The sequence below is a fragment of the Marmota monax genome, unplaced genomic scaffold, assembly GCF_021218885.2.
Source record: "Marmota monax isolate L192 unplaced genomic scaffold, Marmota_monax_Labrador192_F-V1.1 WCK01_AAM20220418_F8-fsc00044, whole genome shotgun sequence".
Taxonomy (NCBI): domain Eukaryota; kingdom Metazoa; phylum Chordata; class Mammalia; order Rodentia; family Sciuridae; genus Marmota; species Marmota monax.
This window is the reverse complement of record NW_026695198.1, coordinates 5,497,871-5,524,225: the sequence shown is the minus strand read 5'-3', so window position 1 is coordinate 5,524,225 and position 26,355 is coordinate 5,497,871. Positions and strand designations below refer to the sequence as shown.

Sequence of the window (26,355 nt, the reverse complement as noted above, 5' to 3'; positions counted from 1 at the left end):
TGCTACATGAATAGATTTAAGAGTATATATCTGTATATTCTCATATATAGATATATATTCATATATTTTTTCTTTCATTTTAATTGCTTTTTACTTCATCTGTTTATTATTTAGCCTGTTTTTTACTTTAATGGGATAATATTTTGTGAGGGTTTTTTTGTTTTATTTTATTTGTTTGTATTTTTTATTTTTTTATTCCTTTATCACTTTCTTCTCACACTAATAGCCCACTTTTTTGTTTCCTCTTCCTTTATTTTTAAATTTTATTTGTATTCCTACTTTATAGCTGTCATTACTTTCTTTCTCCTGCTTCACCTTCTTTGTTGATTTTTTAAAAATATTTCAAACTTTCTCTTGCCTTCCTATGTTATTTTCTTCTCACTTAAGTAACTATAATTTACTCTCTGATAGAAATATGTGGTTTTGTAATTCCTACCCCATTTATGTAGTGATTATTAATACAGGGGAAAACATAGTTGACACCTGCTATTTAATATTTGATCTACTTCATGATTGTTTATTCTTAGTACTGATAATGAGGCTGACCCTACCATGCTCTTCAGGTGGTAAGTAGTGTAATAGATTTCAAAGCAGACACTGGATATTTATGTTAAGGCTTTACATTGATTTCTAACAGTATTGATATTACTTTCCTGCCTTTCTTCTCAGAAGAGCTGTGAATTAATTGGGAGATGCAAGTTTATAGGGTACAGAGCCTACTTCTGAACAATAATCAAAAAATCAGTCAAATAACAGCAAAACTCACTCCACACACAAAAGAACCTGATTGAGCCTCAGCAATACTTCAACACATAGATTAGAGGAGAAAAAAACCCTAACCCAACAACAAGGCCCTAAGTAGAAACAGTAGATGAGGATGTCAACTTCCACTGCTGGACATCTATCATAAAGCAGAATCAGAAAGAAGTCACACACACACAAAAGAATTATACACCAAAGCACACACATATAAAAGAAGAAGAGGACTCCATTTTAACAGATGTTCAAGTCCAAGACTTCTGAAAACATACAAAAACAGGCAAACAAATCTTCCGCCAAATTTCATAATCCCCTAACAAAGGAACCCACAGACAGGATTGGAGGAAATCCCAGAGAAAGACTATAAAAACAGATTGTTAAAATGTTCAGTTAACTAAAGGAAGATCTAAAGAACAAAATAAGAGAGAAAATTCAAGAGATGAAAGACCATTTCAATAAAAAAAAATAGAGATACTGAAAAGAAATCGTAACTACAATGATAAACACAATGAATAAAATTAAAAATTCACTTTACAGTATTATCAACAAATTAGATTGCAGAGTAAATAGAATTTTGGTCCTTGAAGACAGATTTGGACCTTGAAGATGAGGAACATGAACTTGAATATTCATTATGCTGTAAAGGAGACAAAGTAAAAGACCATGATCAGAGAGTACAGGAGCGTTGGGACATCATCAAGAAATCAGACTTGAGAGTCACTTGGATAGAAGAAAACATAAAGATAATGGCTTCAGGCATGAAGAATCTCTTCAGTGAGATAATAACACAAAAGTTCCCTAACATTAGAAATGACATTAAAAATCCACATATAGGTTTCACATATAATTCAAAATAGACAATATCAAAGAGAAATCTCTCCAAGACACATCATAGCAAAAATACCTAACACAGAAAATAATGAAAGAATATTAAAAAGTGCAAAGAAAAAAAAGCCATACCACATTTGGAAAGAAAGAAATAAGGCTCATTTCTGACATCTGTATCAATGAATACTTGGAATGAGATAGTCCAAGTTATCTCATAAAATTTGTCTGACAAGATTGCCATATCCAGCAAAGCTATCTTTTAGAATGGATGAAGGGATAAAAACTTCATATGACAAGAATAAACTAGAATTCATCACTAAGCCAGTACTATATAAAAACAAACAAAAAGAAATATTTAAAGATACATTACACACAGAAGATTTCAATAACAAACCCCAAAGCTTTCAGATAGATAAAACACTCTAGTAGAGCAACTAAATAAATGAAAATCAAGACTAAAGTAAATATAGGAGACAAATTAAGTGTCAGGAAGTTTCAAACATCTATCTGTAACTACATAAAATGTATTTGGACTCAACTTCTAAACTTAAAAGACATAAATTGACAGAACAAATTAAAACATGCAGGGACACAGCCACATCAATATTTATAGTAGCGGCACAATTCACAATAGCTAAACTGTGGAACCAACTTAGATGCCCTTCAATAGATGAAAGGATAAAAAAAATGTGGCATATATACACAATGGAATATTACTCAGCAATAAAGGAGAATAAAATCATGGCATTTGCAGGTAAATTGATGGAGTTAGAGAAGATAATGCTAAGTGAAATTAGCCAATCCCCAAAAACCAAATGCTGAGTGTTTTCTCTGATATAAGTAGGCTGATTCATAGCGGAATAGAAAGGGGGAGCATGGGAGGAATAGACAAACTCTAGATAGGGCAGAGGGGTGGGAGGAGAAGGGAGGAGCCATGGGATAATTAATGATGTTTGAATGTGATTCTCATTATTATCCAAAGTACATGTATGAAGATATGAATTGGTGTGAGTATACTATGTATACAACCAGAGATATGAAAAATTGTGCTCTATATATGCAATAAGAATTGTAATGCATTCTGTGTTATATATAAATAAAAAATAATTTAAAATAAAAAAATAAATTAAAAACAGCATGCAACACTATAATTTTTGCAAAAGAGTCATCTCATAGGCAGATACCCATAGGCTGAAGTAAAAGGATGTAAAATATTCCATGTAAATGGAGTTTAGAAACAAGTAGGAGTAGCAATTCTCATATGTTACTAAGAAGATTTCCAGAAAAATGAATCAAAATATACAATGAAGGCCACTAAGAAGATATAACAATAGTAAATATTTATGCCCCAGATGTTGGTGCACTGAATTACATAAAAAAAAAAAAAAAAACAAACTTCTTGACACTAAGTACCAGAGAGACCCCAATGTGAAAATATTGCATGACTTTAATACACCCCTTTCACCAATAGGTCATCCAGACACAAAATAACAAAAGATATTTCTGATCTAAATAATACTATAAATCAAATGGACCTAAGGGACATCTGTACAATATTTCACTCCAAAAAGCTGAATTCACTTTCTTCTCAGCAATTCATGGAATATTTCCCCAAACAGACCATATTGTAAGTCATAATACTTAAAATTAAGTCTTATCAAATGCAAAAATAAATGATTATAAAGTGTATAGGATCACAATGGACTAAAACCAGAAGTCAAAAGGAAAAAAATATATATATAGAAACCAAATAAACACATGGAGATTGAAAAATATTATTTTAAATGATGAATGGTTCACAGAAGAAATGAGAAAATAAATTAAGAAATCTTTGGAAACAAATGAAAATAGAGATACAATATATCAAAAACAAATAACAGGACATTCTATCTTTCTAATCCGGTTCTTCCTGGGGAGTGGGAAGGAGTCTGTTCTGCTATCCTTCAATAAAGCCTTTTACTTTCTACTGAAACAAACAAACAACAACAACAAAAAAAACCTTATCAATAAAAAAACCTGTTCAATAAATGGGCAAAACAGAAATTTTTCAAAAGAAGAAATATAAATGGCCAATAAATATAAAAAAAAAAATGTTCAAATAATTCTGGCAATCAGGGCCATGCATAGAAAAAACACAAGGAGACCCTATCTCATAAACAAATAGTATTTGGGTCCTGCTGTAGACTGAAGGGGAACAGATTCTTGCAACATGGGAGTTTTGTAATTTTTTTTATGAAGAGATTGCCACTGACAGCCACTTAGATGGGGGAAAGAATAGATCATTAATTACATTTTGGGAAAATCAGATAGGATTTTGGTTTATTTTGCATATGTGTGACTTTTACCCCAAATATTGAAAAGCATTATTAGATATCTTCTGCATATTCACATCTTAAGAATGCTTAAAGACAGTATCCTTGCATTACCACATCCCATTGCTGAGATAGACACATTTGGCTTACACATGAACCTTCAGTTGCTTTAGAAACTTCATAAAAATATTATAAAGATATAAATTTTAAAAAAATAAAGGCCAAACTAATCTTTTGGGAATTATTAGAAAAGTTACAGAAACCATATATAATAAAATATTCATGTTTTTTTTCACACCTGACATAAAAATGCAATGTAAAGAAAAAATAATGATGTGTGAAAGAAAATGAAATGTCACTAGAGAAGGACATCCTAAAAAGATCATAAGTCTCCAGTTGGAAGGGAAATTAAAGCAGGAGAGGAGTATTCATCTATGATTCCTTTGAGCTTTCCAGAGCACAAATAGGCCAAAGAAACCAATTTGAAAAATGAGATTTAATTAATTAATACCCTGGGGCTTGAAAGTTGTCTTTGAAAAATAGAAGTTCTCTATATAACAGATGGTAAATTTATGGAACTCATTGTCACAAGAGAATATATGTTAAAATATTAATAAATGGAAGAAAATGTTATAAAAATTAAAAAACAAAACCATGTTTTTATCAATGATGGTTACTTCATTTTACTAAGACAGGAGGCTGGATTTAAAGTTACTAGAACTGGTATTATGGACAGCAGAAATGTCCTGGGATGTTTTCTTTCTGGTCTTCAACTGAACTCAGAGTGACTGAAACCCTCTTTCCACCCAGAGCAACAACACTACAATGTCATGTTACAGCCTAAATAACCTCTTGAAAATCACCAGGGAAATAAAATTTCTTTATCAGAGGAAAAAATAAATATTTTTGAGAAACTTGGATTTTATGAAGACATTAAATATTTTATGGCAGTTTAATTTCAAAGTGTAAATTTGAAGACTAGAAACCACCATCATTTTAAGTGATGATATAATGAAAAGCAATCAAAAAACTTAAGAAGTCACATAATTTAAAAAGTGCCATCTGATACAAAAATATGCAGAAAATGTAGAAGCATCTTTTTGACTAACATGTTCTCTTTGAAGAGTTACCTTTTTTTCTAAAGGACTAACTTCAGAATCAAGTTGTAATCTTTCTGCTAATAGTCATCTACAGAAAATTTCACTGTAGATAATTCATATAAATTAAAATGTTATGAAAGCATTTCTGTCTGTGATTAACCTTTAGCACATGTCCAATAACACAATATACTTTGATAGCACATATTATCTTTTACATCTCTTTTTAGTTATAATGGTATTTATGACTATGTGGTATATATCACTACTATCATATATGGATTATAAAAATACTCCCTAATTTTGTAGTGTGTCTTTTCTGTTCAGAATGCCAACAGTGGTAGTAAAATGAATAATATTATGTTTAGCATTCATCAAGTAGAACAATTAATAAAAGATATGAGAAAATATATTTGATATAAAAATATGATCATGAATAAACCTTATGATATGTATGGTTTTAAAATGTGATTGTTGCATTATATTTTAATTATAGAAACAAAGGTTTTTTTTTTTTTTTTCTTGTTTATCTTTTTACTTATTCCACTGTGTGTGTGAGATGCTGGTGGTGGAACCCAGGATCTTGAATCTGCTAGGCAGGTGCTCTACCACTGAGCTATGCCCCCAGCCATTTGCATTCGTCGTTCATAGCATTTCTTTTTGGCTATTCTAAATTTGAGCAAGATTTTAATCAACATTGTCCTGGAATATTCATTACTATCTTGGTTTCCTTTTAAAAGGCATTTCTATCATGATTACCATATTGACTCTATTCCTCAAAGGTTTATTTTTTCTTACATCTGTTTTGCAGTTCTCTTTATTTAGCAACTCCTGGAATGCAATGCTTTTAAACTGCATTTTGACCTACAGAACATTCACATGTGAATTAGAAGACTCATTCCCTGAATGATTTAATAATTATCAATATGACAGATATGTGGAGTGGAGGTGGTAAACCTCCACTTCCTTACTTCAGCATGCCTTTTCCACAAATGAGAACATTAGGACATCCACCCACATAACTACCATACAACCATAAAACAAGCAATTTGACTTTGTACATTTCCATCTTATCTTTGTCCTTCATCCATAACCCACTACTTCAGAATAATCTGCTGCATGTGGAATCTCTCTTTAGTTACCTTCAAGAAAGACAGTGCCTTAAACTTTCCCTGCCTATATGAGGTTGACCCCATTAAAGACAAAAGGATGTTTTGCAGAATGTGACTTATCTGGGTTTGTCAGGCATTTCCTTGTGACTACCCTTGATTTGGTCAAATCATATCTAATTTTGTTAGATGACATTAGATTCCCTTTTCTTGCATTAGATTGATCGTTTCCTCCTGGTTAGATTCTGTTGACACAATTTTAGTAGAATTGTCACAAATCTGCTATTCTTCTATTGGTAATATTCTACTATCAAGCTACCAGAAAAGCATGATTTGTATTTGTCACATTAATAAATGGTCATATTTGTCTGTATATTCCAGTGGTACTATCCCCCTTGTCCCCTGAAACTTACCTTCTCCTTTTGTAATAGGTAATTTGTGAGGAGGTACTTTGAAACTGTACAAGTACCCTTCACCTTATCATGTTTTCCACTTATTTATTTGTATAGGGTGAATTCATGGTTCCTATTTTATTAACAGGATTAAAAACCATTACTCCTATATTTTTTATCCTAGATTTGTTTATTTTGTCACAGAATTACTTATCAGTGTTTATGTGGACAGAGAAAGAGGCAGTTTCCAACCGTATGTAATAACAAGGAATATTGAGACATACTCTAAAATTTACATCTTTACATCTGATATTTACTAGCTCTGAGTTCTTGAGTTATTTATTTACTTTTATTTTTTCTCAGTTTTCATATCTGCAAAATGAGAATAATAATAATTAACTAATAGTGATGTTGTGAACATTAAGCTAATTAATATAAAAAGCGCTTGGGACACACTTGGGACACTACAAGCTTACATACTTGTAAGCTTCATTTAGGTTTTATTTGTTGTAGCTTCATTATCAATACATCTGAAGATGCAAGATTTCCCTGATTAGTGGTCCCAGAACAGATGTTCATGTTCAGTGTTCCAGAAATTTAAATTTACCTTTAAATTTTCTTCATCTGAGAGATATGTTTTTGGGTGCAGACATCTACAATTTATGCCATTTCTTTAACACAGGACCTCATGGGAGTAGATGGTGGGATTATAGAAGATGACCCTTCAGTATTGATCACCAACCCCAACTATTTGATTCTGTCCTTTTTTTCAATACAATTATTCTCCAACAGTGTTCTTGACACAGAAGGAGACTCCAGAATGTGATCTGATGGTTTAGGAAAATAATCCAGTTATTACTGATTGTAATGTCCACTTCTCTGCTCAAACACGAGATGAAGTTTCCCTTTGAGCAGATGAATCCTCAGAATACTATTTTGCAATGTTCAATGTAGTACCGTAAAATATAGAACACCAGAGTTGTGCTCATTCATGGTGGGAGAATTTCTTATATAAAACAATGAAGATTAGATCTATATTTTATTTGGTGTCTGAGGAAATTTATCTCCAGTCTTCAATTACCCATGTAAAGACTTTCTCAAAGCAATTAATAGGCCTTAATGATTTGTATTTTGATATCCCTCCTACCAGCATGTGTTAGACAGTGAAGCAATGTTCAGAGGTGAAAATATTGGATTTTGGGATCTGTAACCTCATTAATGGATTAATACATTCCAAGGATTAATAATTTGAATAAACTACTAGGTGATAATTAGAGATAGGTGAGCATGGCTGGTAGAGGTAGGTCACTAGGGTTGTACTCTTGGGGACTATATCTTGTACCTGGCTCCATATTCTCTCTCTCTCTCTCTCTCTCTCTCTCTCTCTCTCTCTCTCTCTCTCTCTCTCTCTCTCCTTCCCAATTGCCATGGACTAAGTAGCTGTGCTCCTACATACTTTTATTTCATGATCTTCTGCCTCATCTTAGACTTGGAGCAATGGTTGTTAACCATGAACTAAGATATCTGAAACCGTGAACCCAAACAAAACAAAACAAAACAAAAATACCGACGTTTCTCTTCTAAGTTGTTCTTGTCAGGTATTTTGGTCAGAGCAATGAAAATATAGCTAGCATGTAGGCTCATGACAAATCTTATGTAGAAAATCAAAACAAGAAGTAGGCTTTGATTTTAACTTGGTTGGAGTGTGAATACATAGGCATACTCAGAAACGGGTGATGACTGTCTAAGCTGCTACTGCTTTTGTAGAAGGCAATTTGGATACATAACTTTAATATCTTCAATGTATTAAAATATTTTTCTACCCAGGATTAAAAATTCAGAATTCAGATCGAATAAAATGACATAATTTTCATAAAAATCTTTAAGAGAATATCAATTCTTAGCTAGTTATTATTTTTCTTTGTGTGTTAGTCAACTTTTCATTGCCATGCCCAAAATAACTGATAAGAATAACTTAGAGGAGGAAAAAATTGTTTGGCGCTCATACTTTTATATATCACAGTCCATGGTTGAGTGCCTCTTTGCTCTTGGCCCAACATGAGGCAGAACTTCATGGTGAAAAGTATGGTGGAGGAAAGCTGTTCAGCTCATGGCGATAGGGAAGCAGAGAGCATGAGAAGGCAGAAATGAAATAATCCCCCATGACATGATCCCAGTGACCTACTTTCTCCAGCCATGCCTCATCTGCCTCCAATTACCACCAAATAACCCATTCAAATTATTAATTCATCAAATAGGTTAATCCACTGGCCATGTTAGGTTTCTCATACTCTAATCATTTTGTTTCTGAACATTCCTGCATTAACTCATGAGCTTTTCGGGGGACACCTAGTATCCAAACACTTGTGTATTTATTTACTTAACATGCTGCTACTCTAATAGAATGAAAAAAGTGTAAAAAGTGCCAATGTCTGCCATTTTTTTCCAGACTTAAAACAAGTGCTTAAGCTACCTTATATATTATAAAAGTTGACAATTTTCTGTTAAATAAAACATGATAATTGTTGTGATATACCTGAGAGCAAGAACAAATGGGGAAAGAAACTTAATGCCAAATTAAAAGATTAAATAAATTAATGCAGATAAATGATGGGTTAGGAAAAAAAAAAATCTATGAAAATTATTGGGGTTTTTTGAAGTTTAACTGACAGAATTCATAGAAAATATTCAAAGCGGCTACTTACATTAAAACGTAGATCACAAACTGCATAATTCTATTTTTTTTCAAAAAAAAATTTAAAGGAAAAACAAAATATTTTGTGCTTGTAGATGTTAGAGTTTCACATATCATTTTAATACCTCTTTTAAAATTTTAGTTATTTAAAATATTAAAGTAAAATATATTAAGTTTAAATAGGATATTTTAACATGGTATTACAAAAAAATTTAGCTACTTTGAGAAAAGTTGGAAAATAATTTAAGCCTAAAAATGAATACAGAAATGAATTCTAGATTGTTCCTGTGAAAAAAGTAATTAGTGCATGGGTAGGGAGTATGCAACAAACATTTGTTGAAGTGATTAATTCCTGGAGTCCAACTTTTTCCTTTCCTCTGCCTCTCCCTTCCTTTCCTCCCTACCCTTTCTCTTTCTTCCTATTAATTCTTTTGCTAAAAATATATATTGAGAACTCAACTCAGTAGAAGATTTCGTTAAGCATTTCACAAAACTAGGTTTGGGTCGGACCTCCCTTTCATGTGCCATTACACCTTGCCTTCTTTTGTTAACAGGACCTCAAGTATTTCAGGTCATTCTTCAACAATTAGTCCCAATATAGAACTTAAACCAGGCAAAGTATTGATTAAGGAATGAATCATATTTTTCATTAGATCTTGCACTATAGACAACTTCGGGTTTAATCTAAGGTTCTTTGTGAGGAAAATATTTAGAAACATTTTTGAGGTAATTTTATCTTTGCTACTCTGACTTTAGAGAGTTCTGATACATTTGGTTACATGTAGATGTTCCAGGATTTCCTATATTAATGACTATTTAGGAGGTGGATAAACATCTAGCAGAAAACAGAGGTGACTCAATTCTTCTTGGTTACAGAAATAAGAATGATGATACGGAATGATTTTATGAAGCATCTGTGGAACTTCTAGTCTACAGCAAGATGGCCAACCAGAAGCTCCTGTTTTGTTTTTCTATACCCACTCCAACAAAACCCCAAACAATGAATAAACACCTGTATTTCAACCAGAATCAAGACAGGAGAGCAAAAAAAGAAGCAGTTGGAATCCTGTAAAGCACATAGGCAAAGGATGACCATCTACGTGAAGAAATGAAATTCCTTGCTCTTTCTACCTCAGCGCTTTTCTTGTGGTCAACTTGAGATCAAGAAGGTCTTTTCCCTGACAAAACAGGTAAACAAGAGGATGAAGACAACCTCTTTCATCTCTGAAGATATAAAAGTCTTCAATAAGAGAGTTCTGATAGGCTTTGAATGTAGGTGACGGAGCTCCCCAGAGTTCACAGGCTGAGCTACTGTTAGAGAAGAAGCTGAAATGTCTCCTTCTAACTGAGCCTATGCTGCTGCTGTGCTGGGCCATCTTGGAATCAGAGCCAGTACTGGAGTGGTTTCTGCTTTGGGGGTAGGTAACCCTTGCAGAGGCCACACTGCACGATATGCACCCAGTAGCAAGCAGACCTGCGGCTCTGCCTTATGCTCTAGGGCCAGACTACCACAAAGCAGATCATCCTTCCTTGCAATGACTGATCTCCCTCTTCTTAAGGTCAAGCAAAAGTGATGCCTTTCTACCTGGGAACAAAGAACTTTAGTCAACCAGAGCACTCACATCTCCTGCACCACAAGGAGGGAGCACCAGCCTCCAGGTTACCTCAGACCTCCGGCACAGGGGAGCAGGAGTGCTCCAGAGCACATGCAGTGCCTCACCCCTCGCTCAGGGACCTTAAGCCTCAGGTACAATGGACCTGTTGCTCTCTGATCCCAGTGACATCACTGTCAAGGGAGCACCCCAACTTCTAGTGGTGCTAAGCCTCTGGCACAGAAAGACTCTTTCACCTCCCAGTACACAGAGCTCCATCCTTAGATATCCGAAGGGTTTTTTGACCCATGTGGCTCCACCTTCTAGAGCTAAACAGATACAGGGAGGCTTGTTTTCCTGGGAATCACAGGCTTGGCTGAGTTGAGCCACCACATCCTCCAGGTCACAAAGTCATGGCACTAGTCCACCTGGAACTGGGCTAGGCACCCACAGTCCAATCTGCTGATTCTCTCTGGAGAAGGCCATCACTGCTTCCTAAGCTGCAGTGGTACTATTCCTAGAATTGCCTACCTGACCTCACAGAGCATAGTGGACCCTTGTATCCCATCATCTCAAGTTCCAAAGTCACCACTGCATGAAACCCCATGTCTTATTGGTTCTGGGTCCTGAATTACATCAGTAGGTAGCCTGTTCCCTGGAACTGAGCCTCCAGGGGGTCCCTTTCTCTCCATGCTGTGTCAGGATTATGTCCTGAACCCCAGGGTCAGAACCACAGTTGGTACCAGATTCTGAGTATATATCTGAGTTGCTGGGTGTGCCTCATAGCAACAGACTCTCTTAGTAGGAGAACTACATTCGTTTGTGCTGTGGACAAAGAATAGGTACCCCAGCCACAGGTGCTGTGATAGTTTTAAAAGTCTCTGAGCTCAACAATTTATTTTCACACCTGTTCCAAACACCGGAGTCCTGGATCCCAATGTTGTTTTGAATGCCTGTGAGTCATGTCACACTGAACCCCCACACAGTATTCCCTACCACGTTGAATACAAGGATAGAAGGAGTACCAGAGCCCTCACCCTAGTTACTTATGCAGCCACTATCACTGCCATCAATTCCTGTAGCCTAGAAGACAGAAGTACCCATGGTCATAACCAATAATGATCAAATGAAGAAGCTCACAGAGACCACAGCACTACATCCATGTGGAAATCGGGGTACCACATGCTGCCCCACCACCATCAGGCATCAGGTGAAGATATGTAGGTGAAAATCTTTGCAAACAAAGAGCCGCTTTGTAAAATTTGGAATCAGATACATGAATATCAATTGAGTGACACAAAAAACATGAAAAGGTGAGGAAACATGATTCCACTGGAGGAGCACAGTTATTCTCCAGTAACTGACCCCAAAGAAATGGAAATTTTATGAATTATTTGAAAAGAAATATAAAATAATAAATATGAAGCAACTCAGTGAGATATGAGAAAATACAACATTCATTGAAATCAAGAAAAGAATTCATGCTCTGAATTAAAAACAAAGAGAGAGATACAAAAAAGAATTAGAAATCGTGAAGAATTCAATTAACGAAATAAAGATACAATTTAGAGTTTCAATGTTGGAATAAATCAAGCAGAAGAAAGAATCTGTAAACTCTAAGATAGAGTCATTTGAAATGTCTCAATCAAAAAAAGTAAAAAGAATTAAAAAGAATGAAGACAATGTACAGGACACAGGGAACACCACCAAGTGGAGAGATATTTTATTCTGGTAGTGCTAGAAGAAGGGTCAGAAGAAAGGAAAAAAAGCTCTCTTAATAAAATAATTGCAAAAAAATTACAACATCATTGGATACATGAAGCTCAAAGGTTCCCCAACTGAGACCCCCTCTGAGACACATTTTGACCAAGCGGAGTTCAGAAACAAAGAAAGGTTGTTTAAAAAAAAAAGAAAGAAAAGAAAGAAGGAAGGAAGGAAGGAAAGAAAGAAAGAAAGAAAGAAAGAAAGAAAGAAAGAAAGAAAGAAAGTTGTGTCAAGTCATTTATAAGGGGGTCCCCTAGGCCACCAGACAATGGAATAATATATTTAAAGAGCTAGAAAGAAAAAAAAAGAAAAAAAAAACTACTTGCCAAAAATGATAGCTGTAGCAAGCAAGGTAATTCTTCAAAAATGAAGGAGAAATAAAATCTTTCACAAACAAGCAAAAGCTGAAGGAAATCATCACTGCCTTACAACAAATGCTTATAGGATTTCTTCAAGTAAAAATGAAAGGATGATAATTACTATTATTAATGTATATGAAAATATAAAACTTACTGATAGACATAAATAGACTGTCAAATACAGAACAATCCAATACTGTAACTGTGATGTTTAAATCATACATATTCTAGTTTAAAGATTAAAAGGAAGAGTTGAAAATAACCAAGACTTCACTTAGTTATTACCAAATTCACAATATAAAAATAAAAACTGTGTGTATGGTGTAAGAGTTCAGAGTTTTTATAAGCAATAAGCTGTTGTTTTCAACTTCAAGTGGTAGATTATAACTGACAGATGTTTTTTATAAGCTTCATGGTAACCACAAAGCCAAAAATAGCAGATACACAAATGATAAAGGGGAATCATGCTTAGAGATAAAGGAAATTATCACCATGGCGCACGAGAGAGGAAAAAAGGAGAGGCAAAGAAAGGGTAAACTAGTAAATTATTACCTATCAAAATAATCATAAATGCAAATAAATCTTATAATGGAAGAAGATATGATTGGCTGAATGGATTAAGAAAAAAACATGATTACATATTTCTGTAAAAGATAGACATAACCTGTAAAAGAACACATAAATACAAAGTGAAGAAAGTAGAAGGATATATTCCTTGCAAATAGTATCCAAAAGAGAGCAGAAGTGGCTATATTTATATACGACAAAATATACTCCACGTGTGAAGTTATCACATGAGACAAAGAAGTTCACTATTTAAGTATACATTAATTAAAGTTTTTAATTCATCAAGTGGACTTAACAATTATAAATGCACCAAATATTGGAGCTTGTGAATACATAAAGCAAACATCTATGGACATAAAGAAAGAGAGTAATATAATAATACCAGGGATAATTCATACTATATTGAATAATGGATATATCTAGATAGAAAATTAATAAGAAAATACAGAATTCAAATTGTCTTTCTGATCAAATGGACTTAATATATGCAGAAGTCTTCATCCAATAGCAGCAGAGCACACCTTTTCCACCAATGCACATGGAACATTCCCCAAGATAAATCATATGCCAGTCTATAAGACATGCTTTAACAAATTTAAAAGGATTAAAAATCATATCTGCAATCATGTCAGACCAAAATGCTATAAAAGCAGATATACTAACAGGACAATCTTTGGGAAATTATCCAATATTAGGACGCTAAATGACATGCCCAAGAACATCCAATGTGCCAAAGAAGAAATAAAAAGAAAAACAGAAAATTATCTTGAGACATATAACAATGAAAGCATAGCATACTCAAACTTGTGAGATGCAGCAAAAACCATGATAAGGAGTAATTTTATAGGAATAAATGCCTTTATTCAAAAGAAGAGACCCTAAATAAATAGTTTATCATTATGCTTCAAGAAACTAAAATAATTAGAGCAAACTAAATGCAAAATTAGTTGAAAGAAGAAGATAATGACATTTTGAATATAAATAAACCAAATAGAGGACAGAAAACTCATAGGAAGAAACAATCCAATTAATCAATCCAAACTGTCAACTCCTTAATTAATTAGTCTAACTATGAAAAAAGATTCAAATAAGTAAATTAAAAAATGAAAGTGAAGAAATACACTCCTCAGAAATTAAATACATTGAAGAAAAGATAAATTAGTGGAAACATGTTCAATACTCCTGAACGAGAATTAATATTATTCAATACTCATACTACACAAGGCCACATACATATTCAATGTAATCCTTAACAATTTCTGTTCGCATTCTTCACATTAAAAGGAAATATAATCTTAACTTTCATATGTAATAATAATAAATTCCAAATGATCTAAGTAATTATGATAAAAAAATCAGTGTTAGAGACCACACTCCTTGATTTTAAATTATATTACAAAGCCACTGTCATTGAAATAATACGGTATTGGTATGAAAAAAAAAAAAAAAAACAATTAGTCCAGTGGAACAGAAAAGAGAGACCAGAAGTAAGACCCAAAACACACATTGCCAACTAAGGTTTGACAAGGGCACACAAAAGGTACAATGAGCCAAGGATGATTTACCCAGTAAATGGTGCTAGGAAAATTGGATTCTCACATCTAAATCAATCAATCAATAAAATTGGTTCCTTTCTTATACTATGCACAGAGCTCAACTCACAAATGCATAAAATATCTAAATATAAGACCAGAAAGTATCAAATGTGCAAAAGAGAACATAAGGGGAAGACTTCTGGATATTGGCCATGGTGATTTTTAAAGATATTACATCAAAAATGCAGACCACAAAAGTCAAAATCAATGAAGGGGACCACAAAAAACTAAAGCTTCTCCACAGTAAAGGAAGCAATCAACAAAATTAAATGGCAAGCTATGGATTGGGAAGGAATGTTTCTATAGCCGGTATCTAAGAAGGGGCTAATATGAAGCATTTGTAAAGAAATCATACAGGTCAACATTACAAACAAACAACAAAAAAAAAAGGAAACATTGGTAAAATAAGCCACTGTAGATCCCTACACTAAGTGAAATTAGTCAGACACAGAAAGACAAATAACCATGTATTCTGTCTACCTTAGAAGAATGGAACAGTGGTCACTAGAGACTGAGAAGCCAAAGCTGAGAGGGATGGAAGGAATGTAATCAAGGGGCAGCAAAACACAGTTGGAGACCAGAAATTAGCCTAACATATCTCAAAGAAAGGAAAAGTCTCAACACATAAAAGCAATTACAGTTTGAAGACACGGAGAGGCTTTATACCCTAATTTTACTATTACACATTGTGACATGCATTAAATTACCATTATATACCTCATAATTATGTATGAATAGCAAGTGTCAATAAAGAAAAATAAAATTTTAAAAAATGGGAAAAAACTTAAATAGTCATTTCTAGGAAAAGCCATAAAAATAGCTAGAAATATATGAAATAGTGCTCGACATCATTAATGATCAGAAACATGCAAATCAAAATCACTACAAAAGTTCACTTCATACCTATTAAGATGGCTATTATCAAATAGCCAAAATAAAACAAATAGTGAGGTATGGAAGAAAGGGCACTCTTTACATAGCTGGTGGCAACTGAGATTGGTACAGTCATTAAGTAGAATAGTATGGGTATCCAAAAAAAAAAAAAAGTAAAATTAGAACTACCTCATATCAATCTCACTTTGTGCATATAACTAAAAGTAATATAACCACTATCTGATAAAGATAGCTTCACTCCCATGTTTATCAACACCCAAGATGTGAAGAAACTCAAGTATCAACAATCTGTTGATACACAAATGGATAAAGAAACTGGCACATTTTTAAACTGGAATGTTATTTACCTCTGAAAAATGAGGTTCTGTGTGGTAAAGCATCAATGAGTTTAATGGATATTATGCTAAGTGAAAGACAGACTCAAAAAAATTCATGAGCAAACTTATATGTGGAATCTGAAATTAAAAAGTCCCAAAACAATGATTTAAATATGCAGAAATAGATAACAAGATAGTGTTTACCAAGGATAGGAAGTAGGCATAAATGGGGATATATAAATCAGAGGATACAAAGTAGCAAATATATAGAGTGGACAAGTCTAGGTCTCTAGTTAATAAAATCATAATGTATATCAGAATCATGATAAGTGAGTAGATTTTAGCTGACCTTGGTACAAAACCCTAAATAAATTGCTAAGCCACATTATAGATGTAAATTTTTCAATACATACGTGCATCTCCTATGTCAGGTTATAGACTTTAAAAATATCCAATAAAATAGTTTCTAAAAATAAAGAAACTGAAATTCTTTATTCTTTAATTTATTCCTATTTTAACTCATAAAAATTGCAGAAATCATTGGGAATTTTATAGAATTCTTAGACCTATTATTGCAATAATCTTGTATTTCACTTAAAAACATAATTGATTTGTGGTAACTGTAAGCTTTTTCAGATACTCAGAGAGTTAGTCAGATACTAACATAAAAAATACAAACAAGCTGTGCCTGATGGTGCACAGTACAATCCCAGTTATAAGGGAGGGATGTTACTGTAGGAGAATTGAAAGTTCAAGGCCAAGCGGGGCAGGTTGCAAGACCCTGTCTCAAAATAAATTTATGCATGAACTGCTGGTGTAGCTCCAGGACAGAGCTCTTGCCTAGCGTGTGCAAAGCCCTGGGTTTGATCCCAGCTAATTCAACTCTCTGCTTTTCCTGGATGGACTGCTACAAAGCATCTCTTTGTTCCATCTCCAACTGAGGAAGTACAATATATGATTGTGTGTTATTCTGCATAATTCTCTGTATATTTTTCTGCCTTCTGTATTTTCTGTATACATACACACTTTGTTTTCTTTGTCTCAATATTGTCTTTAATTTATATCTCTGGATTGCTCATTTTCAGAAAGTAACTATGAGCACCAGAACCACCATTTTCTGAGGAAGCACCATTAAAAGAACTACTACTTATTGCTCATACCTTGAGAACCTTGCACATAATCTCATAAACTGAGAATGTTTTCTCTGCTCGAGTCCAGTCCCAGGTAGTCACCTTTAAAATATGAGAAAAAAAAAGTCACTTTTTTTTAAAGAGAGCTTCTATTCCCTCTTTATTTAATTTGCACAAAATGGTCCATGATAAGTGAAACTTTCACAGATCTTTTAGCCTCTCTATTTAGGAAGTTGTTTTCAGAAGGTTTCCTTATATAATTTTGATTTATCACTACTCTCTTCCTTTTCCAAATAACTTTTTATGTTATATGCAACAATTTCCATTTACTCAAAGTTTTTCATCTTATCAATAATGTGTATATTCTCTACATTAAGTATTTATATTACACATATACAATTTTTTTCTTGGTTTGCCATCACCAAATTCAATTTTTAAAAGGCATGATTTATGTTAGAGGTTCTTTCAAGATGGCTTAGGATACTATGAAAACATCAGCACTAAGAAGAAATTGATATGCTTATTTATGTTTGACATAGATTTGTCTGTCTAATCATAAGATTATTCAGTTAGGATGGTAGCAAAAATATAAATGTTTGTGTGTGTGTGTGTTTCTGAACTTTGAATTTCATGGAGAAACATTCTAAATATTTGCATGTCACATTTGAGAATTCCCAGATACTCTGTATTATTTGATCTGAAAGTAATTGGGCTGGCATTTAGTATTTATATTCAATAAATATTTATTGAATGTCTCTTTTTCTATAAAGTACATGTTTCCAAAGCAATAGGTATTCCATACAATAGATATTCACACATATTTAGTATAAATCCCAGAGTATAGAATATAGATTATCAAAAATGCCATATATTTGATTTGGGAATATCTATAAAAACAAACTTTGACAGTCATAACTGATAGCTCACCAGAATTTATTTTGATTTTTTTTTTGTATTTTGATTTTTATCAAGGACAAAACATTCTAACTTAAACTTTTAACACTACAGAAGTTTCACTAAGTTGAGATAGACTAAGCACTGACTTGGACCATTCTGAGGTTTGCCCACTTTTACTTGTTAATAATAAATTGAAAACTTATTGTTAGTAAAACCCTGACTCAGCTTTGATAGATAATGTGTTCCTCCTACATGACTGTAACAATGTTTACCTTTGCATTTACAAAGTGCTTATTTGTTTATGCCAAGTATATTAAATGGGCTCTTTTTTAAAAGTCTCTTTGGGAATACAAGATTAATAATATGAGTGTTGGTTAATATATAAAGAACCTTTAAAATCACTTCACTTTCATTCATTTTTAATACATTAATTTTTTAAATGTGTGTTTGATAAACAAAATACAGTCAAATAGCTTGGAAATATATTTTAAAATGTTATTGATGCTTTATTGGATTTTTTAATCAGCATTAGGATTTTATTCATTATTTATCACATTTAATATGTAAACAGAGACATCTTTCAAATTTTTCAGGGTTTAGAAAACTAATATTTAATGCAATAATGTATATACTTAGCAGGCTATTTCAGGAACTTTTGGGTTGGTTTGTATTCTTTCCAGTATCTTATTTTCAAAATACACCAGTAGTATTTTACTTGGTATCATTCAGATGATGTCACTCTGTTGTGGCAAGATTGGGGAACCCATAATTTTGGATGAAGGCACTTACCGGAGGTGCTGGAAACTTGTACAGACATGAGCCCCTCAGAGCTAGAAAAGTCGGGGAGTACACACGGTCTTGGAGTGGGTCCTGCTCCCGTGCTTCACACCAGCCCATGTAGACAATCTACAAGGAAATTAAATACAAGTGACTGTCCAAAGAGCTCTTTGTATTCACCTTAAATAAGAGAATGTGGACCTTTGATGAGTTTATAATATCATCCCTTATCAAGTGCTTATTTATTCAAGAAAACCTGCCATGAATTATATATTCCACTTTTCTACCAGTTCCTACGATTAAAAAAAAAATTATTTCTAAGAGTCCATTGGCTCATTCATTGGTTTTACAATTAGTGTCATTTTATTGTATGCAAATGAGTTCTCAATTCAAAATAAGTGAGTCAAGGAGGAAAGTCAGAGATATACTGTGTCATGATACTGCAAGAAGGAGGCTTCACATGAGCCCTGTGGGAGGGATTCATTCTAATCATTGAGTTTAGATGAATACAGAATGTGTTAGCATTGTTCATACCTCAGATGGCACTGACATCAATCTTCACCTCTAACTCTTAAACATAGGTAGGTCAGTTTCCAAAAGAAAGTGGTGTGATATTGATCATTTTTATCTTTCCATTATTGAATTGTCATTGGCTCAAACAAATACCTACACATTTATTAAATAAATATTACATTACTGACAATGTGTTCATAAGACATTTTATTTGTCTTTCTTAGCACAACTCTATATGGGAAGTTATACTTCCCAGCACATATAATTCACTTTGTTTTGATGGTTGGTAGAGTTTATTCTTCTCACTAGAATTTCATTTTATGTTACAATACCTGTTATAATCAATAGGATATTAATTGAGAAATGTACAGTTGAGCTTAGTATATTGTGCTTCTCTCATTAGAACAGAAAATACATACAAAAGATAGAAAACAGCAGGTCAGAACGGAGCCCAATACACAGTGTGGAAACATGCCCAGCCAACTCCAGCCTACAGGATAACACCAAGCTATCAGTTATTCTATCCTGCCTACTTTTGGGATGGTATGTTATACAGTATTACTAATGATAACTGACTTACAACAAAGCTGAAATAAAATTTTTGTTTATTCATAGATTGCATCTTCTTTCCATTACATTGTATTTACTCTCTAAAATAACTGGATTTTCTAGTTACATAAGTCTGCATTATAATAAAACTCTGAAATATAAAATTCCTTACTTTACAAAGTAAGGAATTATTATATAAACCAAATAGCTTACAAAGGAAATAAAACCTGTTACAGTTACAATAGGAATTTAGTCCAAGACCCTCACATTTTAAATTTCATTATGTTTTCTAATAATTCTAATGCATGCTCTAAAATTTATTTTGTAATGAAGCTATTCATATGGTTCATAATAATATAATAAAAAACAGGTACAATAATTATTTATTGTGTATTACTTACACAGCATTTTGCATTACTTGCAAAAGGCATACTTATGGGATAACATCAGAATTTTAGAAGAGTAAACTTACTAGCTGACCATCCAATAAAGAAAAAAAAGACTAAACTAATTAATTAAATTAATATTTTAATATGTTAGACTAACAGTCATCATGAAAGATATGATTAATTTCCATTTCTGGTACTTGTGTATTAAGAGATTCAGATAACTCACCAACGAAAGTTGGTTTGGAAAATACTATGCTTAAAATGCTAGGTATTTTGTAATGAATTAAAATAAGGAGAAAAATTCCCAGTAATAGTAAGATTGAGAAAGATTAATCATGAATCCACACATGAGGTCAATTTTAACCATCTGGGCACTTTCAATATGGAAATATCACATAAGAGATGAAGCTGCCTTAGTCAACCTCATGAGCTGAGAGGTAAATTGTTAAAGTCTAGGGTTCTCCAGCTTTGTAGGCCTAAGCAAACACACCGTGCTTTAATTTGAGATCTAAATGCTAGCATCCTTACAACAATACCAAGGTAGAAGTCATAAACCATTGAAAAGACTAGGACCAGGTTCAAGGGACTCAGATAACCTGGAAAATGTCAAATTTGCAGAGGTTTGTGATGACCATCCTTCATCCTCCCAGCTCCCAACTAAAGAATTTGAATTCTTCTCAGGATGTTGATAGTATAATTATGTTTCAATATATTTTCATAAAAACTTTCCTGGAATATGACCAAGACCCCAAGAATATAAAGAAATAAAACATCGCAAAGGTCAGGTAGGAACAACCAGATATATAACAGCACCCAGTAATTTCAGATATTAGATTGTCTGTCATAGACAATCTAATATAGACAAGACAATCTAATTCAACTTAATTTTTCTTGCTATATGCAGGAAGATAAGATAGAAATTTGATCTTATACCAGAGAACATAGGAAAAAACAAGTTATAAAATATTCTAATTAGAAATCAGGAAAATGTATTGTAAATTTGGGATATATATATATATATATATATATATATATATATATATATAAATGATTAACAACAGATTAGAAGCAGATAAAGAAAGAATTAGTGAATTAAATGATAGCTTAGTAAAACATTTTTGGAACAATGACTTGGAGTGACAAAGTTTGGGAAAAAGAGAAAAGAGTAAGAGGGAAAAGTGTTACAATGAGAAATATGAATATTTGCAATATGAGTCTCAAGCAGAGAGAATTTAGAAAAGTGGATAAAAGTTAAGAAATGATGAGTGTTATAGTTTAAATATTAGGTGTCTCCCCAAAGTTCATCTGGGTGGTAGCTGTAGGCATAGGGTGTGGCTGGGGGAGGGAGGTCAACCAGGGCATGTCTTTGGGGTTTATATTTTGTGGTTGATGAGAAGAGTTCTTTTTCTGCTCCTTAGTGGCCATCTCCAAACCCACTGTCCTCTGCCACACCCTTCTGCTATGATGCTCTGCCTCTCCTCAAGGCCCAAGGAATGGAACTGGCTGCCTGTGCCTGAGAACTTCAAAGCCATGAGTCCCCAAATAGACTTTTTCTTCTCTAATTTTTCTTGTCAGGTCTTTTGGTCACAGCAATAAAAAAAAATCTCACTAAAATAATGAATATATATTCCCAAATATACAAAATGGGGTCAATCTACTGATAATGTAATCTGGCCTAGGCTCTTTATCATGAGTGTTCAGAAAATCAAAAACAAAGGACACATTAAAGTCAAGTCGAAATATTACCTTAAAGGAGAAATAAATAGTTGTATAAATGATTTCTCAAAAAAAAATCCAGAATATTATGGAACACAAACTTTTTAAAAAAAATATTTTAAAATTGTCAATGGATTTTTAAACTTTATTTATTTTTTTATATGTGGTGCAGAAGTGAGGATCGAACTCAGGGCTTCACACGTGCCAGACAAGTGCTCTACCACTGAGACACACTCCAGCCCTGGAACACAAACAATTCCAGTCCTAAAACACATCATAAATAGAATGTCTCCAAAGCTGGATTACTGTAGGCAAAACACTTTTCCCTGCTAGTTTTTCTAGTCTTGGCTCCCAAGATGTTGGCACACATAGCCACCTTGGCACAAACACCTTGTGGTATGTAAAAACTCAAATTTATCTTTATGTCTTCCTCTCCCTCTCTGCCATCAGCATAGACTTAACTCCCCTAAACTCAGACCTGTTGGGACCTGACTCCCAAAAATTGGTTTTGTCAGTGTGTTGGGGAATCTGGATTTTGCAGTGACATCACTGAGATATTGTCCCTCAGAAAACCAGCAGTTCATTTTCTAGATTATGAATTTTCAGATTAATAATTTTTGCCATTTTCATTTCATTTCCTGAAATGGTGGGCTTGTGAAAAGATGTTAAACAACTTCCAAATGTGAAATATCAACCCTCATTCTAAACTTTCACTATTCAGAGCATTGAATGAAGAATTCATTGGGTTTTATAATGGCTTTCTGATTTTGGTACTCTATTCATGAAGAGAATTTAAATGTTGTTGTATACTGTTAAAAATTGTCTGCCCATGTTCTGCCTTAAATACCATGATTATGTATGAAAAGTATCTTTAATAAAGCTGGATTCGGTTTGGTTTGGAAAGAAAGAAGAAGAAAAATGAAAGCAAATTTAGAGTTCTACACACAGCAAAATTATCTTTTAAAATAAAATTCAGACATTTATACTATGTGGAGTTAAAGTAATGAAAATCAATAGTGAAAGAATAATTATAGTAGATTCTTTAAAGAGGGAGATTTTTTTAAAAAATGCAGGAGAGAAGAAGGAGTTGAATGATTAATAATTTTTGTGTTGATTTATTATTGATTATAACAATATTGCTTATGACAAAAACAAAATATTCAAGAAGTTTTGTTGAGCTCATCTTATTTCCTTGACCTGTATTGGAAGATGATTTAAATATTTAACAACATATTTGGGTAGTCAAGGATTAATTTTAAAATCTCTAAAAAAAGTATTTCAATAAAAAGGTAATTGCCAAATTAGTTTCTTTGTGAAAAAGTATAGAAGAGTAAGTCAATAGTATTGAAAGTTTTTGGAGTAAGTACCCCTTAACATTCTTAAAACTTGTGGGGAGTATAAGGATTTTTTTTCAAAACAAAGTGGGTATATTTTTTTACTCTTTGCCATACTAAAATAAAACTAGTAGTTAAAGCATATGTTTTTCCATTAAAAAAATAAACCCATATATCTAATGCAGATGACATAGTTTATGAGGAAAAATTCTCAGAATAATTAGCAAAATAAGTGCATTGCTTACATTAATGTTTGCTTCAATAGAAAACAATTTCTTAGGTATGTGTGCAATTCAAATTTCTGGTGATAACAAATATCATTAAGGTTCTAGTACAAAAACACTCTACACTTCTGAGACAAAATACACATATCATCTACGTTATATGAAAATAATTTTGACATTGCAGGTAAAATACTGAAGAACTTCCAACAGTCCCTAAAATACATAATGGGAACCACTGTAATGTGAAAACTTCAGCCAATATTGTCATCTCTAGTGTAACTACAAAGGGAAGCACTTCTGTGAAAAGTGTAAGACATCCAAATGAACAGAGGGAAAAATACCACAAATATTAGACAATAGTAGTCAATCTAAAAGAAAGCAGAGGGGGTAAAAAGAAGCAGAAGTGTTGGAAAAGTGGCAAATGCATACTCAGGTAGCAGAATGAAACCAATACAAGATATTAATTATACTACAAGTAAATGAGGAATAAATTTTCTTTGATAAATATTTTCACTGTGCACTAAATAAATAAATAAGTAAATTATGTAAAGCAAAAACATCATGACAAAACTTTTTCCTGTCTCTATAAGGAACACATAAATTATAAGAGTATAGAAAGTTGTTAAAAAGAAGAATGGGCAAACGTACACCAAAAGAATACAAGCTCCATATAAACTGGTCTGTAACATTAGGATATAGAATTAAGGCAAGAATCATTTCCAGAAATAAAAGGGAATATATCATAAAGCTGAAGTATCATATCTATGAAAAAATAGTGATATTTAGATTTAATATGTCTGATAACATCCGTTTAAAACATATAAATCAAAATGCAACAGAACAACAAAATAAATAGACAAATGCATAATCATAGAAGGGATTTAGCACCGTTTACTGAGTAACTACTAAAAGTAAAAAAATACACTAAAGAATGAAAGTATTTAACAATCTAATTAAGACTGCCTAGTTTCTTATGCTTAAGATACCAGGTTTCCAACAAAAAACTGAGAACAAATTATTTTTGAGTACACTGGAAACTATTTTATATATATATATATATATATATATATATATATATATATATATATATATATATATAATCATATTATTGTAATTGGATAATAAAACATGTATCAGGTAAGTTTTAGCATTGAAATAATTTGTGTTCTAAGTAGAATTAGCAAGCAACAAGAATAACCTCCCCTGCCCAAATAGTTAAAAATTTCAGCAACATATGATATATGTGTTATACAAACACTTATAATGTCACAGAAGAAATCACAAATGATGTTAGAAAATAGTTCTAAACCAAAAAGATCATAAAATGTGACATATTGAACTTCAGGGATTCAACAAAACATATTCTTAGAATTTTATAGCCTATATGCATGCATTCAATGTGTCTGAAAAATCCATAACTTAGGGATGCAAATCAATAAGTTAGAGTTTAGGAAAAGAGAATGAGGGATAGAAAGAAAACCCAAAACAAAGTTAAAAAAGAAAGAAAAAAAAGAAAGTAGGTACAGACCTTAATGAGTAAATAGAAGGTATTCAACAAAAGCAAAAATAATTATTTAAAGAAAATAATATTGGTGGGAGGTCAAGCCCAGCTGTTCAGATACACTCACACCAGCCTCTGTAGGGCCAGGGTGCACAGGTCCATCCCTTTTCAGGGCAGGGCAGACACTCACCAGAGCCTAGCCTCTGGTGCAGGGCTGCCTCCTTTGACCAGCAGACAACCACTGGGAGGTCAACCCCGGTGGCCCAGATCTACCCACTCCAACTTACTCAAGTCCCAGATCCAGGATGCAATAGCATCCACTGAGGGACACCAGCAGGGTCTGGAAGCCCAACATCAAGATGTGGTACAGACAATCTGCACAGGTACTACAAAAATATAGGGAAGAAACTGTAATATCTCAGATCCACACTGCAAGAAAGGAAGACACATAGACAATATGAGAAAACAAGGGAGGAAAATGCCCCAAACAAACAAAGACATTATAGTAACAGAACCTATGGGCAGGAAAGTTGAGGAAATGTCAGAGAAGGAGTTCAGAAGGCTCATAATTAAAATGATCTGTGAATTAAAGAATGACCTAAATGAGCAAATACAAGAAAAATTGATCACTCCAACAATGAGATAAGAGAGCAAATACAGGTAGCAAAAGATTACTTCAAGAAAGAGATAGAAACCCTGGGAAAAAAGTCAGAAATTCTTGAAATGAAGGATACACTAAATCAAATTAAAAACTCAAAAGAAAGCATAACCAACAGACTAGATAACTTGGAAGAAAGAACATCAGATAATGAAGACAAAGTTTACAATCTAGAAAATAAAGTTGATCACACAGTGAAGAAAGTTAGAAACCATGAATAGAACATTCAAGAATTATGGGACAGCATCAAAAGACCAAATATAAGAGTTATTGGGATAGAAGAAGGCACAGAATGTCAAACCAAAGGAATGCACAATCTCTTCAATGAGATAATATCAGAAAATTTCCTAAGCATGAAGAACAAATTGGAAAACCAAATACAAGAGG

At 33.0% G+C, this 26,355-nt stretch overlaps 1 protein-coding gene across 4 annotated transcripts in view; it reads right to left on the bottom strand.

Annotated features, from left to right (window-relative positions):
- Sntg1 (syntrophin gamma 1) overlaps window positions 1–26,355 on the bottom strand; it is an 828,698-nt gene that overhangs the window by 82,371 nt on the left and 719,972 nt on the right. For all 4 annotated transcript variants that reach the window (XM_058574019.1, XM_058574018.1, XM_046428541.2 and 1 more), the window contains 2 exons: window positions 19,097–19,213; window positions 17,441–17,512 (listed from right to left, as the gene is read on the bottom strand). In XM_058574019.1, the coding sequence (XP_058430002.1) occupies window positions 17,441–17,512; window positions 19,097–19,213 (189 nt within the window). The remainder of the gene's footprint in view (window positions 1–17,440; window positions 17,513–19,096; window positions 19,214–26,355) is intronic.